This window comes from Mya arenaria, chromosome 12, assembly GCF_026914265.1.
Source record: "Mya arenaria isolate MELC-2E11 chromosome 12, ASM2691426v1".
Classification (NCBI taxonomy): domain Eukaryota; kingdom Metazoa; phylum Mollusca; class Bivalvia; order Myida; family Myidae; genus Mya; species Mya arenaria.
The window spans coordinates 51141389-51159198 of NC_069133.1; the positions used below are offsets into that span (position 1 = coordinate 51141389).

The 17810-nt window shown below is 32.3% G+C and overlaps 1 protein-coding gene across 1 annotated transcript; it reads right to left on the reverse strand.

The window, feature by feature from the left end:
- Nucleotides 1–1005: 1005 nt before the first annotated feature.
- LOC128211599 (clarin-3-like) lies at nt 1006–17591 on the reverse strand. Its single transcript, XM_052916580.1, has 4 exons — nt 17271–17591; nt 9526–9624; nt 8906–9091; nt 1006–8015 (listed from the first exon to the last, which is right to left on the reverse strand). Exons 1-4 carry the CDS (start codon nt 17494–17496, stop codon nt 7753–7755), a joined length of 774 nt encoding a protein of 257 aa, XP_052772540.1. The 5' UTR covers nt 17497–17591; the 3' UTR covers nt 1006–7752.
- Between the last annotated feature and the right edge of the window lie 219 nt (nt 17592–17810).

The window sequence follows — 17810 nt, forward strand, 5'->3', positions numbered from 1 at the left end:
GGTCATTCATAAAGCTCTCCTTATTCTTCGAAAAGTTAAGCTAAAATCTCTTGTTTCATTGATGCATATAGTATGTTTGGGCTAATTTTGGTGAGTGGTTGGTCATGACCAGTAGATATCAAAATATCTATTGATTTTGTGGTCAGCAAGTCAAAGTCCGAGTGACCTTCAATCTATGGTCCTCAAACTTGGTAGAGAAATTGGTCAGGATATGTTGGTCCCTATTGTATATAGGTCATTAATATTTAGATTATCAGATCAAAGGTCAAGGCCACCAGAATTACCAGTCAGGCACCCCTTTTAAAACAAGTATTTAAAAAAAAAAGATTAATAACTGGAATGATTGGCTTAAAAGTCGCAAGAAATTTAACATGATCAATTTAGTATTAACATATCAGTTACAACTTCAATTGACCTTCATATGTCTGTGTGATTTGCATTGACTTATTCTTAACTAAATATTATTAATTCAACTTTTACAATGTTATTTGGGTGACATGCTACAAAACCGATTATCCCCTAGCTTGGAAGGGATATTAGTCATAACCTCCGATAAACCCACAGACATTCAATGCAAATGACTGCCCTGATGGTAGGGGGTGGGGTGGTTGTGGTAAAAGGGGCATACATGTTTGATAATCATCTTTGTTTCTTTTTAGAGTTGCTGGTCCTTAGAGGTTTGTAACTGTACTCAATTTGAAAACAATTTTGCATGCATTTCTTTTTTGTTTGCTATCTATAAGTTCCATAATGAAGAGTCCTAGTCCTTCATGTAATACTGTATCCTGTTTGAAAAACATAAAAAAGACAACTTTTACCCTTAAATCTGTTCTGTCTGTTTTTTTTTTCTGTTTTTTGTAGGCTATTGTTCAATTTGTTTAAAGTTAATTATTTTCAAGGAAATTGGCCAACAATTGATTGCTTCAAACTTATATTTATGCCATACAATTTCGCTGCATGGCGTACATGCAATAGTTACTGGTTTCATTGAAAACTAACTGCATGTATCTTTTTCACTTTATTACACAAATCTAGCTGTAATTGAAGTATAACAATGTATATATGAACTAACTTGTTTTAATCTATTAAAAGATAGTATAAAAAAAGTATAGCAAAGAACTAGCAACACTCGTAGAGCTGAAATACATGTCACCACTATCAGTCATACACTGAATCACTAAGAACTGAATTTAAAGCAGATGAAAGCTCCGCTCTCACAGGTAGACTGGTTTGAGATATTTTTTTTTATATTTTGTCTTGAATTAGCCAAATTTTGCGTAAATGTCTAGAAACCTGAGTGTTATAAAACACGCCGAATAAAGATTACGATTGCAGTTCTTTATATTTTATGGTCGATAGTTGTGTTCTATGGCTTAAAGCATTATTAATATGTGAAGAAAATTGAAGTTTTCAGCTGTTTCTCAAACAATAGAGATCTCTTCTGTGAGTTTTTCTCTATCACTGAATTGAACGCGCTGATGCCAAAATCAGCTGATTCTGAGATAAGAACTAAAAAAAATGTCAGAACTGTCAACCTGTGAGAGTGCAGCTTCAAAACGTTTATTTATCAAAAAAATATTAAACTGAAGAAATACTGATCATGGCACAAGTGTTTTGTAAAACTTGAAGTAAAGTAATAAATCCCTCTAGAAGTAAAATGATTGTACTCTCAAATAAAGTGAATAACAATAACTAATAACTGACAAGAATGGACAACTGACTAGCATAGAAAATCAGGGTACACTTAAGAAATGCCAAAATGGGTCTATATATACAAACATTGAATGGGATATGTAGGATTATAAAATATATTAATAGATGTAATCATCACAATCAAGTTAAAAGATTGCTTAAATTTCTCAAAGGTTGAGTGATTTTCACAAATCAATTTACTTTTTTTAAGGTAATGATTTTTAGCCTCAGTGAAATATTTAGTCCGTGTTTAAATGAAGGCGGCACGTATTTGGAATTTAAAAAAAAATCGCCTTAAGGAATTTAGTGCGAAAAATGACCTTGCAAAATATTTACAATATACATTCAATTTTACAGTCAAACATATTGCCACAAACTTTGAACTTGACCATGGCTGACTGGTAATGACTGAGCCGATTTTTTTTAAACCTTTTTCAAGTTAACTTTTAAATCTTCACTGCTCTGAAAGTTTAATAGATACACTTGTGATATGCTACAGCTGTTTCAGCTGTACTTGTTTAATATAAATATATGAACACACAATAAACTAATTGATTTATAAAAAATAACAATAATGTTGTTAATTACACTGTTAACAAAGTTCAAATCAATCAGCCAACTGATTAAACTTTCATTTAATACACATTACTATATGAGGATCTTTCAAACAAAATATTTGGCTTCTTTGATCAGTTAAAATGTTTGATTTTCTGGTTACAAAAAAGTGTACTAATAATTAATTGAGTGCCATAGGAAGCACTTACACTATTTTGATTTCAGATATAGAAACAGACCCATTTCTAACAGACCTATTACTTATGTTTAAAACCAGTTAAAGCAAAACTATTGCAATTTTTAACTAAAATTCATTATCTAACAATATTGATAAGATGGCCGCTATCAACGACTATCAACAGTTATATACAATCAACATGGTCATCACAATAAAAATAACTTCATGTTTGCCTGTGGTAAAAAAAAATCACCATTAGTGCAACACCATATAGCTAGTAAGTTCAATAATAATATTAATTATATACTAGTTAAATATAATTTACAAGAAACATCAAATACATGTTCAATTTTTGTAACTGTAGAAACATAGCAACCTGGTTACATAAACAGGAGACCTAAGTGGTCATTTGATATAGAATTTATCAAACATGTTTTGTTAAATTGATAAAAACAAACCTCATTTGTTATCATAACGAATCATTATAACATTACATATAACAGGAAAATTAAAGTTTATTTAGAGGATAACATAAACAACTTATTATAAAACTCATAAGATTTTTATTTTTCAATCTTAGTAAAGAAATTAATACATTTCATATTAACCCTTTACTTCATAGATACGCAATTTTACTTATCTATCCATAGCTTCATAGATACGGATCTTAACGTTTTATCCATAGCTTCATAGATACGTAATCCTACGTATTCGTAATGTAGGGGCATTTATTTTCATACCTGATGCTTGTTTATGCGCTATAAATTCATATTCATGAAGTATAAACATCGATAAATACAATGCACTAAAAAAAACACTATGTTACTATTTAAAGAATTTCGAAAAATCGCAAAATAAGGTCACTGGTATCAAAGATGCGTAAAACGTTGACTGCGCAGGTTTGTGGGCATTCCTGTCTCGTTTTCCTCGTGGAAATTTACACAATACTGCAAGTTATAATTAACTACCAATAATACAACTATATTTTATTGATCACGCGCCTGACGTCACAGGTCATGGTTCGAAAACGTGTCAAAATGTCGGCCATGTTGGATAAACAAAAAATCATCTGGCTTGTATAAACAAAGGCCATAAATCATTATATGGGACATATGTGTCACTTCTGTTTCGCTAATCCGGTCATAAAAATGCGCATCTGCTTCTACAAATTGAAAGTAAGTACAAATGTGTTATAAAATAATGACTATCCCTATTGTTAAACTTTGACATGACCCAATTTAACATCGATCAGCTGTTGAAACACGTGTTTTCGAATACACAAGAATGCAATGTAGAGCTAATTTCTGCCCTTGTTAACTTCAGTTTAAAACAACATTCCTGAATAATGTCATTTATATTTCAGTGTTTGTCTGATGAATCGGAACATTCTGGCTTCAATTAAAATGAGTTTGAGACATTGAGTACGACGTCGAGAATTCAGACCTCGGCGTCACGCACACAAGGATACGAGCAATGAGGATTTTTAAAATCAAACCCAAATGACAATACATGGACATGCAATAAACGATATAAATTTAGTAAACAATAGCATGCAGGCCTCATGTAGTAGTTGAATAATAACTTTATTTGTTCATTGTAGTGTTAAATAACCGAAAGTTATAAGTACTGTGACTGTTGATCAACTTTTTTTTCTTCTGTATCATATATATATATATAAATATACCGTGCTTCTTTGTTGTGAACTATTTTTTAATTCTGTCCATCTTTGTTTCAATTCAGGTTGCATTAAATGAATTATAAAAATATGTTGTTTATATAATATTTCGTGTTATGTTTGATAAATAAAAGTGTAATAAAAATTAATTTTCATCAAATTTGACATATTTTTCTGTTTGTTTATGAATATCATGCGGAAATAATTTAGATAACAAAATAAAATTTATATGACTGGATTGGAAATTTAATTCTCTATAAACTTTACATTGATGACTTATTGATTAAACCAAAAGAAATACTAAGAAAATAGGTTTGTAATACATTAGGGTTAAAATTCCAATAATATCAATAATCTCCTATGAAGTAGGGGTACTGATATGAACTGATAAGCCATGAACTGGCAGCCTGAAATGGCTTAGGTTTACATGAAGTAAAGGGTTAAATGAAAGCATAGGTTAGTATGTGATATTGTTTTTATGCCATAAATACTAATTTGATGATTTATGCCACTCAATGCATAAAACATCACTATAGTCTTTCACAGCTATTCGTCAACATCATATAATTATGATATGTATACTACAATTATGTTATAAAGTTTATGTCATTAACAACAACAAAGGGGTCAGGGTTTTTTCCAAATATGTCAAAAATACCCCCACATTGCACTGTGTATACAAAACTGATTGAATATTTTCACCTAGTGACATTGATGGACAGCTCAGCAAAAACGGGCATTGGAAACATAAATTCTTCGTTTTCTTCTTTAATAAAATCTTGAATGTTTTTTGGTTTTTGCAGCCATAAACAATACCACAAGAGCAATGAATATATGGTATCATGTTGTTTGTGAGTTGAAATGATCTGAAATACTAGTATGTAAAAATGATATATTATACAACTTATTCTATAAACATTTAAACGAATGGTAAATAAATTTCGAAATGCAGCATGAATAGTCAAATACCATATAGAGATATTAGTCCCCCTTAAAAAAAATGGTGGTGTGGGGGCGGTGTTATGATTTTGTTCCCCGAACAATACAACTGGATTTCATCCTGGATTTCTTTAATGTAGAAAAGCATTGGCCACTTTACTTTGTAATGTAATTTCATTTAATAAGGGCAATGTACTGAACTGAAACGTCACTCGCTCAAAAGACAAAATTTAAAGTTTTAGTGAGGAGATAGTTATGTAAATATTCCTTTAAGTAATTCTTTGGTGAAAAATGTTGACATAATTCTGGATCAACCCTCTACCAATAAATGTACTGGACTAGCATAAATTGAAAATACAAGTTAAAACACTAGAATGATAAAATAGAAATTAAATAAACTGGTTATAGAACTAAAATATTCTAAAAGCAAGAAACAAACAAATATCATGAACAATATTCAACATTAAAAAGAATAAATTAACTGATTTCATAAAATGGAATGAAGGAATCACTTTGGAATGTAGACAATGCTCGTACAAAGACAGTTTAACAAAGCCTTTAAAAACTGCCGACTAGAGGTTGAAGTATATCAATAAGCACCATGGAATTTAAAGTAAGATAATTTATGACTTAAATACAAATGCAACTGGCAAGATAAAGAGACATTAATGCATATTTGACTTTATTATCAAAGATTGTTATGTTATTTTGTCTTTCTATGATATGAATATCTAAAACCATTCCTAATGTTTGCTTTTAAAAAGCAAATAAAAGCATCCAAAAAAACCTATAACAACAACATGATTTAAATAAATGACTTTAACAAAATCATTCAATGGCAAGTCATAACAAAAGAAAATGTAGCACACATACAACCTGTAGAGTAGCTTGAAAATACTATGTACATACTTCAATGTAGCATGCATACTACAAAGTAGTAAACACAATCAGAAAGCATACATTTTTGTACTACAATGTAGTCATCACAATCAGCAAGCATACGTAACTACAATGTAGTCACCACAACCAGCAAGCATACTACAATGTAGTCATCACAATCAGCAAGCATACGTAACTACAATGTAGTCATCACAACCAGCAAGCATACTACAATGTAGTCATCACAATCAGCAAGCATATGTAACTACAATGTAGTCATCACAACCAGCAAGCATACTACAATGTAATCATCACAATCAGCAAGCATACGTAACTACAGTGTAGTCATCAAAACCAGCAAGCATACATTTTTTGTATTACAATGTAGTAATCACAATCAGAAAGCATACTACAATGTAGTCATCACAATCAGAAAGCATACTACAATGTAGTCATCACAATCAGCAAGCATACGTAACTACAATGTAGTCATCACAACCAGCAAGCATATATTTTTGTACTACAATGTAGTAATCACTATCAGAAAGCATACTACACTGTAGTCATCACAATCAGCAAGCATACTACAATGTAGTCATCACAATCAGCAAGCATTCTACAATGTAGTCATCACAATCAGAAAGCATACTACAATGTAGTCATCACAATCAGCAAGCATACTACAATGTAGTCATCACAATCAGCAAGCATACTACAATGTAGTCATCACAATCAGAAAGCATTCTACAATGTAGTCATCACAATCAGAAAGCATACTACAATGTAGTCATCACAATCAGCAAGCATACTACAATGTAGTCATCACAATCAGCAAGCATACATTTTTGTACCACAATGTAGTCATCACAATCAGCAAGCATTCTACAATGTAGTCATCACAATCAGAAAGCATACTACAATGTAGTCATCACAATCAGCAAGCATATGTAACTACAATGTAGTCATCACAATCAGCAAGCATATGTAACTACAATGTAGTCATCACAATCAGCAAGCATATGTAACTACAATGTAGTCCTCACAATCAGCAAGCATACATTTTTGTACCACAATGTAGTAATCACAATCAGCAAGCATTCATTTTTGTACCACAATGTAGTAATCACAATCAGAAAGCATACATTTTTGTACTACAATGTAGTCATCACAATCAGCAAGCATACAGCAAAATTGTTAACAAAAAGCAATATCCTATGCGTAGTATTAAGAACTTTATATAAGCTTAATATTTCTACCTATATCTGATAATTTTACAAGAAGTCTTTCAAGAGGAACATCATATGGTGTCATCTAAGATTTTGAAATAAAAAATTAAGCTTATCCTTCTTTGAAATATAGTTTTACTGCACAACTCTTTTTTAAGGAAAATAAATACACTGGGGAAAACATGTTGGACCCATCTTCATAATAGTCATCACTAATGTGAGATAATACAAGTGTACACATACTGTTATGAAGTATACACTCTACAAACAAGAGCGACACAGAGCGTACATCAATGTTGGTCTATTTTTAATATGGGCATAACTCGACATTATTATAGCCAGAGTTATGGCCCATGCCAAGTTTCATTTGAATATCTTGATATCAGTTTTGAGTTATGGCCAAAGGTTTTGCAGAACAATGCTGACCTAAAGGCTGTCACAATACCATAGCTTTTCTTAAATGGATAAACTTCTAATAAAATTATATGTTATAATATTAAGGAGGATAAGAGTAATATAATTTTATTTCATTCGCTGAACATTACTCATTATGAAGATGGAACTTTAATTTAATAATATAAAACAAAACTTTGCAAAAAGTGGCCATTTCAGTATAAAATCATGCCGTTATCAACCACTTTTTCCGCTTCATCGGAAAATGAACATCTGAATTTGAAACCTGAGAAAAATAGGCAAACAACATTGGCGAAAAATAAGGCAACTGCCACGGGTAGGAGAAAAAAGGAATAGCCTAAGTTTGTGTGATCGTCAAAATTGAATTTTTCATATTCATCTGAAAGGAAGAAGTTTTCTTTCAGTGTCGTGAAGAACAGGGCTAGGAACATAGCCATTTCGAGCACAGAAAACAGGACTGAAACAGAAAAGAAATACATGTTAACTTATATGTAATGCTGGTAAATAAATTGGACCATGTTTGATAGGGTAAGAGTGGTCTAGCAGTAGGTTTCTGCCTCACACCCCCATCCCCCCCCCACACACACACCCATTATGAGCCTCTGAACAGGACACAGTACTCAAAGAAGAGAAAGAGCATTCTTAAAAAAGCTATTTTAATTATTACTTATGATAATAAATAGTTTTAAGTATAAAAAATAAAATAAAAAAAGGATGAACACATTTTGCATTTGATGAAACAGTTTTACTGCTTTTTTACAATTTAAGTCTACTAAAAGTTTGAAACTAGTTTTGTTTTTTTGGAGAAAACTGTTGTTACATATATAACAAGTTGTTACCAACTCAAAACTCAGAGAACAAAGAGAGAAAATAACTTGTCTTTTATTAAAAACAACAATCAAATATTATACAAGGCCAAATAAAAGTAATGTTGTGGTTTTGGTTATATGCTGTTAAAAATAGGCCAGGTAGGTAGGGAAACATGTTATGTCTGTAATCATTTATTATCTTTTTATTTTTAATTAATATAAGCAATTAAAACACAGATTTTACCAATTTTCCCAAAATATACAGGGTTGGAAATTGAACATAGGGTGGGTCATGTAACCTGAACCACAATATTAAAATTGTTAAGCCGAAGTTAGGAGCCTAAGTAAGGTTTTGGACATTTGAGAAGTTATCAGGAAGTCAAATTTTGGTGCACTTTCACCTTCTACAGCCATTTCTTTGCCTATAAGAAAATATTTGGGCTAGGATTTTTTAACAGGGGCAACTAGGAATGATAATCAAAAGAATATTTCTCTGTGGCTTAATATTTATTAAATGGTATTTCTTGTGTGTACTTACATGCAAAGCCGTTCCAGACATAGAGACCACAAGGGCCTGTTATAGTCTCAATGGGTTTCCCACAGATGTTGAAGATGGCAAACCCCATGGAAATCATACCAAACACGAGGGCCAGGGCAGCACAGATGATGATGGTCAGGTAGTAGCCGAAGTTAAACAGACCCAGCTCATACAGGGTTTGATCATCTGTGATGCAAATAAACGTTTCATTGTATTAAGTGATATTTAAATTAATTTAAGAAAATATAACATTTCCTTGAAAGTGGTATTTAAATTAATTTAAGAAAATAAACCATTTCCTTGTAAGTGATATTAAAATTAATTTAAGAAAATAAAACATTTCCTTGAAAGTGATATTAAAATTGATTTAAAAAACTAAACATTTCCTTGTTACTGATATCAAAATTGATTTAAGAAAATAAACATTTGCTTGAAACTGATATTAAAATTTATAAAAGGAGCATGTTTTTACAATCATGTAGTTCATGTGTTACCATATTGCAATAACAAGTGATTACCTTCTCTTTGGCATACATCAGGTTGGTAGGATTTAAATGCTTTCTTGATATTGCAAAAATAAAACAGTGATGCATTGTTCTTTCTGACATATGGTCTATTACCTGTCTTGTTAACTAGACTGACATCGATGTAGATGTAGGCGGTCTTTGCTCCATCTTCTGGCCACACCACACACACACCTTGACCACCAGAACACACAACTACAAGTAGGAGAAAGAAATACAATATAATTATATATTTTTCCTTAACATTCTTAAATTGCGATTTATTTTCTGATGACAGTTCTGTAACTGTACATGTTTATACATACTAGATCATTTTATATAGTAACACTTTATATATTTCTCTCTTATTTTGTTGGTAAAAATGCCATATAAAGATAAAATGGAATTCATCTTCAATAACATTTGCAGTATAAATCTGGCAGAGACAGGCACATGTCTTTCTATTCTGTTAGGCCATACCTTCCAGTATGGACTTTAAAGCAACTTTGCACCAAATGATCAATTTGCAAGAAAAAAAGAAAATTGTTGAAAACTGTCATAAATTTGGTATTAATGTGTACAATGCATTGAAACTTACTAACTGAAGTACCACATAGCTTACAATTTATTTAAGTTTAGCAGTTATTTCGTATTTTCCATTAAAAAAGATTACTAGGTATGTCTACCTAGTAGAATTCATTCCTTATGCGTGATTGGCTAGTCGGTGTTATCACGTGATATTACCGAGTTAGGTGTATAGCTTAATTATGTCACCCGATTAGAGTAAGCAGTCGTAGCTCAGTGAATATGATGCTGGACTGCAATTTTGGCGACACGGGTTTGAACCCGGTCTCAGACACATTTTTATTTACATTTAGGATTTTGGTACTTTTTTTACAATTATAATATCAAAGCGTAACACATTCTATTAAATAATTGTCCTGAGATTCGTCACAGAAAAAAATAAATTTTGTGCCAATCTGGTGTACAGTCCCTTTAAGAGTATGAGCAGACATGCCTAGTTTGGTAAGGGCAACTCTAAGGTGTCATGAAATAATTCTTTCTAAGTATGTACGTATGGTTCAATATCAAGTTAACTTTTGACATGTTCATGTACATATAAGGTCAGTACCCCACATTGTCATTCATTCCTTTATGCCATTTTTGCAAAAACTTATCAATTACTCTTTGTTTAAACAATGGAACAAAAACACCAGCATCTATATTGACAACATTTTCATAACCTTCTAAAAATCCATATCTAGCTAACATTTGCTTAACGTCAGCGTGGTTTATTATTTTAAACACTCAAATGGTTATTAGATATCAAAGCCTTTAATATTATGTTGTCTGTTTCTTACAACTTGAACCAAAACTTATTATTATTTTTAATGTATCTCTACATATAGATATTTATAGTGGAAAATGTTCTAACTGTCCGTAAACATCAAAAATTTAAGATGAATATTTTCTAAAAGTTTAGACTTACTTAAGCCCCAAACTTCACAGCCATATAAAACAATTGGGGAAACCAAAAGCATCAAATAACTGCAATACTACTTTTGGCATAGTCTCATATTGTTTATGTCTACATAACAACATAGACATTACTTTCACATTGTTTGTACATAATAGATGTTTTTATCTGTATGATACATAAATCTGTCTTATGTTGTGTGTTTGATGTCCTTTACTGCCATGACAGACCATGATGTCCTTTACTGTCATGACAGACCATGATGCCCTTTACTGCTATGACAAACCATGATGTTCTTTACTGCCATGACAGACCATAATGTCCTTTACTGTCATGACAGACCATGATGCCCTTTACTACTATGACAAACCATGATGTTCTTTACTGCCATGACAGACCATGATGTCCTTTACTGTCATGACAGACCATGATGCCCTTTACTGCCATGACAGACCATGATGCCCTTTACTGCTATGACAGACCATGATGTCCTTTACTGCCATGACAGACCATGATGTTCTTTACTGCCATGACAGACCATGATGTCCTTTACTGTCATGACAGACCATGATATCCTTTACTGCCATGACAGACCATGATGTCCTTTACTGTCATGACAGACCATGATGCCCTTTACTGCTATGACAGACCATGATGTCCTTTACTGCCATGACAGACCATGATGCCCTTTACTGCCATGACAGACCATGATGTCCTTTACTGCTATGACAGACCATGATGCCCTTTACTGCTATGGCAGACCATGATGCCCTTTACTGCTATGACAGACCATGATGCCCTTTACTGCCATGACAGACCATGATGCCCTTTACTGTCATGACAGACCATGATGCCCTTTACTGCTATGACAAACCATGATTTTCTTTACTGCCATGAAAGACCATGATTTCCTTTACTGTTATTACAAACCATGATGTCCTTTACTGACACGAGTCCATTATGTCCTTTACTGCATTGAGTCCATGAAACACCTTGATGTCCTTTACTGCCTTGACAGACCATGATGTCCTTTACAGGGCTTTTTCACCTTCTTTGCTAGGGGCCGAAATAAGGCTACTTCACAATTGGGAAAAATGTATTTTTTCCCAATTCCCAGATATTTTTCCCAAAAAGGAAGATCTTACTTCAAAAATTTACAATAAAAATATATTCTGTTTGCGCAAATTATTCTGTTTATCGTTTAAGTTAACATCAGAAGAATGCTGTATAATTTAAACGTTATTGGAGGACCATCTTGTTCATATATGGTTATCAATTCTTTCCCTCGATTTAGAATCAACTCTATGAAAATTAAAACTTATCTCTCTCCCTCTCTTGTCATTGCGTCATGTTAAAAAAGGGAAGTCACAGACATGATTTATCCCCAAATAAAATCTACATTGTGTATTAATTAAGTCCATAAATCAGCTAGAAGTAGACTCACATGTAACTTGTAAGATATGAGCCTCTTTTTTGTAACAAGTTTCATATGGATACCTTGACCCGTGTTTAAAAGGTGTCTTCAATCCTCATATATGGAATTTCCCAATTCGAGACGTTGACACATTTAAATTTCCCAATTTGCAAAATTTCCCAAAATGAATAGGCTAGGCCTCTTCACACTTTTGGTGAAAAAGCCCTGCTTAACTGCCAGGACAGACCAAGATGTCCCTTACTGCCATGATAGACCATGACGTTCTTTAATGACATGACAGACCATGATGTCAACAGCCATGACAGACCATAATGCCATTTTGAAATTGTCATGGAATTAGTCATATAGTTGGTGTATATATGTAAATTATGAAACTTGTTGAAGGCTCCCTAATGTTGTTAGAACTTGAGCCTTACCCATCTATGCATATATGGCCATTCATGGAGAAGCATGCAGCAGTATAAAAAATATATTCAAACTTAAGTACATTAGGATCATTGGCCATATGCATTAAGGCAATTGTTAGTATGACATTACATTCTTTACAAATCTTACCCAAAACAAACATATTGTATGGTAATATGTACCAAACTATAGCTGCAATATACACATATTCACTACTTATATGTAAATCAAACTGGGCTTAACCCAGGAATGCAAACAATTGAAGCCACTACAGACGGCCACTGAATAGAAATGATAACCGCTGTTATCAGTGGTTAGGAATTTGATCAACCCAATCCACCCTTTAAAGGCCCATATCACTAATATTCAATCAATAATACATGACATACCATAGCCTTCTTAGTTGTCATGTACAGATAACTTTAACTTGTGATATTTAAATGTGATCACATTGGTGGCAGTATTGCTAAGGGATAGTGATTTTCCTCCATATAAATGTTATTAATCATATACTAGTACATTGTATTAGCAGCATCAAGCCATATGGGGGGCTCAGAAAATAATCATTACAAATGAAATGATGCCAAAACTAATGATGTTTTAATGTGTTCCAATTTCTTCCAAACTTCTTTCTTTAAAGAGACATTATTTCCTTGATGATTTATCACATTTTTTTACTCATGTTTCCATAGCAACTACAGCTTTCATCCTGACTTATTTTTAATTAATTAATAGGGTCCGCTTGAAAGGACACGATTGTTTAAAAATACTTTAAAAATGATTCATCAAACGTTTCTTTCTTCGTATTCCATGAAGTTATCTTAGTATAAGCTTGTTGGAATGATGTACCAGTATACTTTTGAGTTTGTAAAACCTCAACCAATCAACCAAAGCTAAACTACTCTGTCCCTTAACATATATATCTCAGAAAAGAGGATTTTTTAAAACTTTCTTCTCAAATGAAGTATAAACCTAAAGAAAGACTATCCACAAATCACCCCTTTTATATAACTGTTAATAGCTTGCACTTTATTTCAGAAATTTTAAATGCATTAATTCAACCAAAAGAAATGCTTTGTTTCTAACACTTTTGCAATGTTTTATCAGGGCATGAATATTAATCTGTTTATAAACTTTATGGTGAAAAATAGGTCTTATTTTGAGCCGTTTCATAGAAATATAAATTATAATAAAACAGGTGCAATAACTCACACAAACTTAAGTTTGATTTGATATCCATTGCGGAAGTATAATGATCATGACATTATTTTTGCATAAAAAATCATTGAGCTGAATATCTTTATCTAAGTACCGCAAATGTCCTATTAGATGCACATCCATTAATAGACAAGCCAGAAAAGAATACTTTCCTATTTCCTGTCCTGAGTGTTGAACAATGCTTATTTTACCTCCTAAGGTTTAAAAAAAAAATTCATGCCCATGAAAAGTATAGTATCTATAGGCGCCATTTGTTTACAGCAAACCTGCTGCTGAAGTCATGTAATTACCTGTAGAGCTAAAAATTATACCCATACTCTCTCAATATATATATATATATATACATTATAATTAAGGTAACACACAACCTATGTTGAAAACAGAGCAAAAAATATATTTTTTGCCAAAAGTTGTGTAATGACATATTTAAACTTAGTATTCAGTGGGCCATTTTATTGAATTTCACACCAGGGGATGTAAATTTATAATATGCAGCAGATATTGATTCAGTAGATTGTTCAACTGCAGGCTTTGGAATTTGCCAACCATCTGGCTGATTGTGAAATTAGCATAAAAGCTGTATTTTGTCATGCTTATGACACCAAACACGAAATATTTTAGAACAAATAGTAGATTTGAAGAAGTTTGTTGAATGGGGAATAATGGTCCTTATTTAAAGCACAAGGTTCTGAAAAAAAATGCACTCCCAGCACGTCTTATAGGACATCTATGGTAAGTTTAATTAATGCCCTAATGATAAGAAAAAATGTTTTATAGAGTCTATAACTATACTGTACAGCTTTTTATAGTGACAAACTGTTGTCATTTTACAGTTTTAGCACCACATTTTAACAAAAAATTTAAATACCAAGGTACTTAAAGTACAGACTGAGAGATATACTGAATAGTCAATACCTATTGATGGTTAATGCAATGTGAGAGACCAGGCACAGGATTATGCCACACCCGTAAGGTCACCTGATGTAAGGTTGAAAAGGCCCAGTACCAGACAACTGTTATTGTGTTTAGGTGGCTTTGACTTTGATATGATTACCAATTAAAAAATGTAGTGGTTTAAGTCTTTCATTGGTGAGAATAATAATAATCATAATCATGTCCCAGTACAAGATACAGTTTATCTTTTATGTATTACACTAAAAAATAAGTATAAAGAAAGACAGTAAATGTATAAATGAAAAAGTTGTATAAGACATGCTGTTCAAGTTATTTCTCTATCCCAGTATGACACAAATTGCGAATTTTTGAATCAAATACAATGATTACTTAACTGGACACATTAATATTTGAAAGAATATTATCAATGGTCCACCTCTACAGGTTAATGAAATAAATGTTTTAAAAACAGGTATTATAATTGGGCCTGTCTCGAAGTGGGCCTCATTGAATCGCATACTGTCACACCCATCTATGAATTACAATTAACCTTAAAAGCCTGCAGAATGTTTTGGCCCTTTTTTAACTGTTAAATTTGTGGCCAGGTAGCTATATGTAATCATATAAAAGTCATTTATAAAAGCCAATATATTTTAACTGTGCACAGATCATGTTTTGTTATGATGAACTAAAAGTCAATTTACTCAAGTAAGTTAAAGATAATAATGAATTAAAAAAAAAAAAATTGCATCAACCTATTATGTGCCCCTTTAAGCTCACAACAGTTAAAACATAAATATGATCATGTCGTTATATGATCATGTGGTTATATGATCATGTGGTTAATAACCATTCAATATGGTGGGTGATAACTTGTATAGATGGATGTAGGACTAAGGTAACCACTTCCCAAGTGAACCACTTGGGTCATACTACATAGTGAACCATCTAAATGGTTTTATAGGAAATAAATGTTGTTCAATTCCACTTGAACTATAATAAGTATCAAATTAGTCCTGTAAAGATACTTATACTTCAAGTGGGATCAAACCACAGGTTTATAGTCATTTCGTTACCTGACCATTTCGTACTCTCCGATTTCTGGTTATTTTGTACCCTTTAGAAATTCGTTTCGTGCCTGACCTATAGTAATTTCGTACCCAATATTTAAAGTGTTTTTTTAAGTAGTCCTGGTAAGTGGTGTCCCTTATTAAATTTTCTTTGATCCTTCTGACATGACAATTTTATTTTTTGAAATTGTTTGTTTCAAACTGACAAAATAACAACAGTCTTGAATAGTTACTTTTTTCACTAAGCAGTATCAGTTATAATATCAAAATGGACAGTATAAGACATATTAAGTGAAGATAGGGGAATTGCATTTATGGAATTTTTTGATGAATGAAAAGATTTCTATAGTTCCCAAGTACGTTCTACTTTCATTGGTATTTAATTTGTTTTTTTAACTAATTTTGATTGAACTAAAGCACAAAAGTAATTTAAGATTTTGTCATATATGTGTTAATACAAAACGTCTATATTCATTTAAGCATTGTGTGTCAGGACTAAAACCAAACAAAAATATAGGGTACAAAATGACTTAAGGTTGGGTACAAAATGACTATCTAAAGGGTAAGAAATGACCAAAGTTGGGAGAGTATGAAATGGTCACAATATAAAATGACTAGTTGACCCCAACCACAGACTAGTCCATATAAACAGCCGCTTCAGAGTCTTGGATAATTTTTGTGTTGGCGACTCTTCGCGTCCATATACCACTTGTTGTTTTCCTAGCCAAGATCCCAGCGCTAAGTATATTAAGCGCAAAGATAACGCGCACCTGTTCCGGTTAAACCACTAATAAAATGCGCATTTGAAATCAGGTAGTCATCTTCAGTTTTAAAAGGGCATCAATATTTGATAAAAATGTAAACACATATAAATAAGATTTTTTTTTAAAAATAAAACAAATACATTTATATATATATATACTATTCAGGAAAACAGTCGAAAAAAAATCAACCCTATGAATAATGTATCAAGAATATCGATGTCCCAACAGAGGAGGTCACTGCGTAGGATAAATATACTAATAGCGGCTAACCCAATATGGCAGTGAAAAGTTGACAGAAGCCGATCAGCGTTAGTTTATCATGGAAAACTTAAATTATAGATAAAAGGTATTAACCAGTATATCATTTATGTGTCCCTTTTATATGTTTTCTTTTAACAATTCAGTGTTGTTGTGATATAATAGTCTAATATTTTATTTTACACTGGTATAAATAAATCAACTTCTGGCAATATAGGGAACACAATAAATATCCAAATGTTAAAAAACGTTCCCTAAACGCGCATTATTGTGGCTAACCACAGACCCTCTGGTTCACAGATACATGAACGTTTAACTTGAATGTAACTCCAGATAATTACCCTTCAAATCTGCCGGCCTCGGTCCAAACCCAACATCTTTAATTCTAAATCCCTTGAAAAGACCGAAATGGGCTTCACTCTTTCCCCTTGTATTGTTTGCATCGTTGATCAGCTTTGGTTTCGACTCCACCCAGTGATCGGTAGAAAGAGATACAACAATTAAAACAATCGCAACTAGAGAGAGGATAAAGGTAAGACTTATCAGATTTTTCTGTTGAGTTTCCATTATTTTCTGTATGAGCACTTATTTACCAGTGTATAATCAGAAATCAACAAACTGTTCACAAAAGCAAAATATTTGTTATCATTTTGATAATGTAATATTTTCTTAGGCGTGGAAATTGCAAATCTACTGACAAGAGAAAGGTGATTCCCGTATTGCACCGTACCCATTTAAAGTAAAAGAAGAAGAAAGAAGAAGAAGAAGAAATTATATTCTTAAAGATGATCAATGTCGTTGTCGCGCGTGCAGCCTCTGCCGTCTTGCAAAATCGCAACATATATCGTATTCAATTGCTGCGCATGTTGGGAGGGATCGGA

What these genes read in the sequence shown, in the direction of transcription:
- LOC128211599 (XM_052916580.1), bottom strand. Translation starts at nt 17,496, where the DNA reads ATGGAAACTCAACAGAAAAATCTGATAAGTCTTACCTTTATCCTCTCT. An exon ending in GAGGCCGGCAGATTTGAAGG is followed by an intron (nt 9,625 to 17,270) that starts GTAATTATCTGG and finishes TCCTACTTGTAG; the next exon opens with TTGTGTGTTCTGGTGGTCAA. An exon ending in CAGTCTAGTTAACAAGACAG is followed by an intron (nt 9,092 to 9,525) that starts GTAATAGACCAT and finishes TTTGCATCACAG; the next exon opens with ATGATCAAACCCTGTATGAG.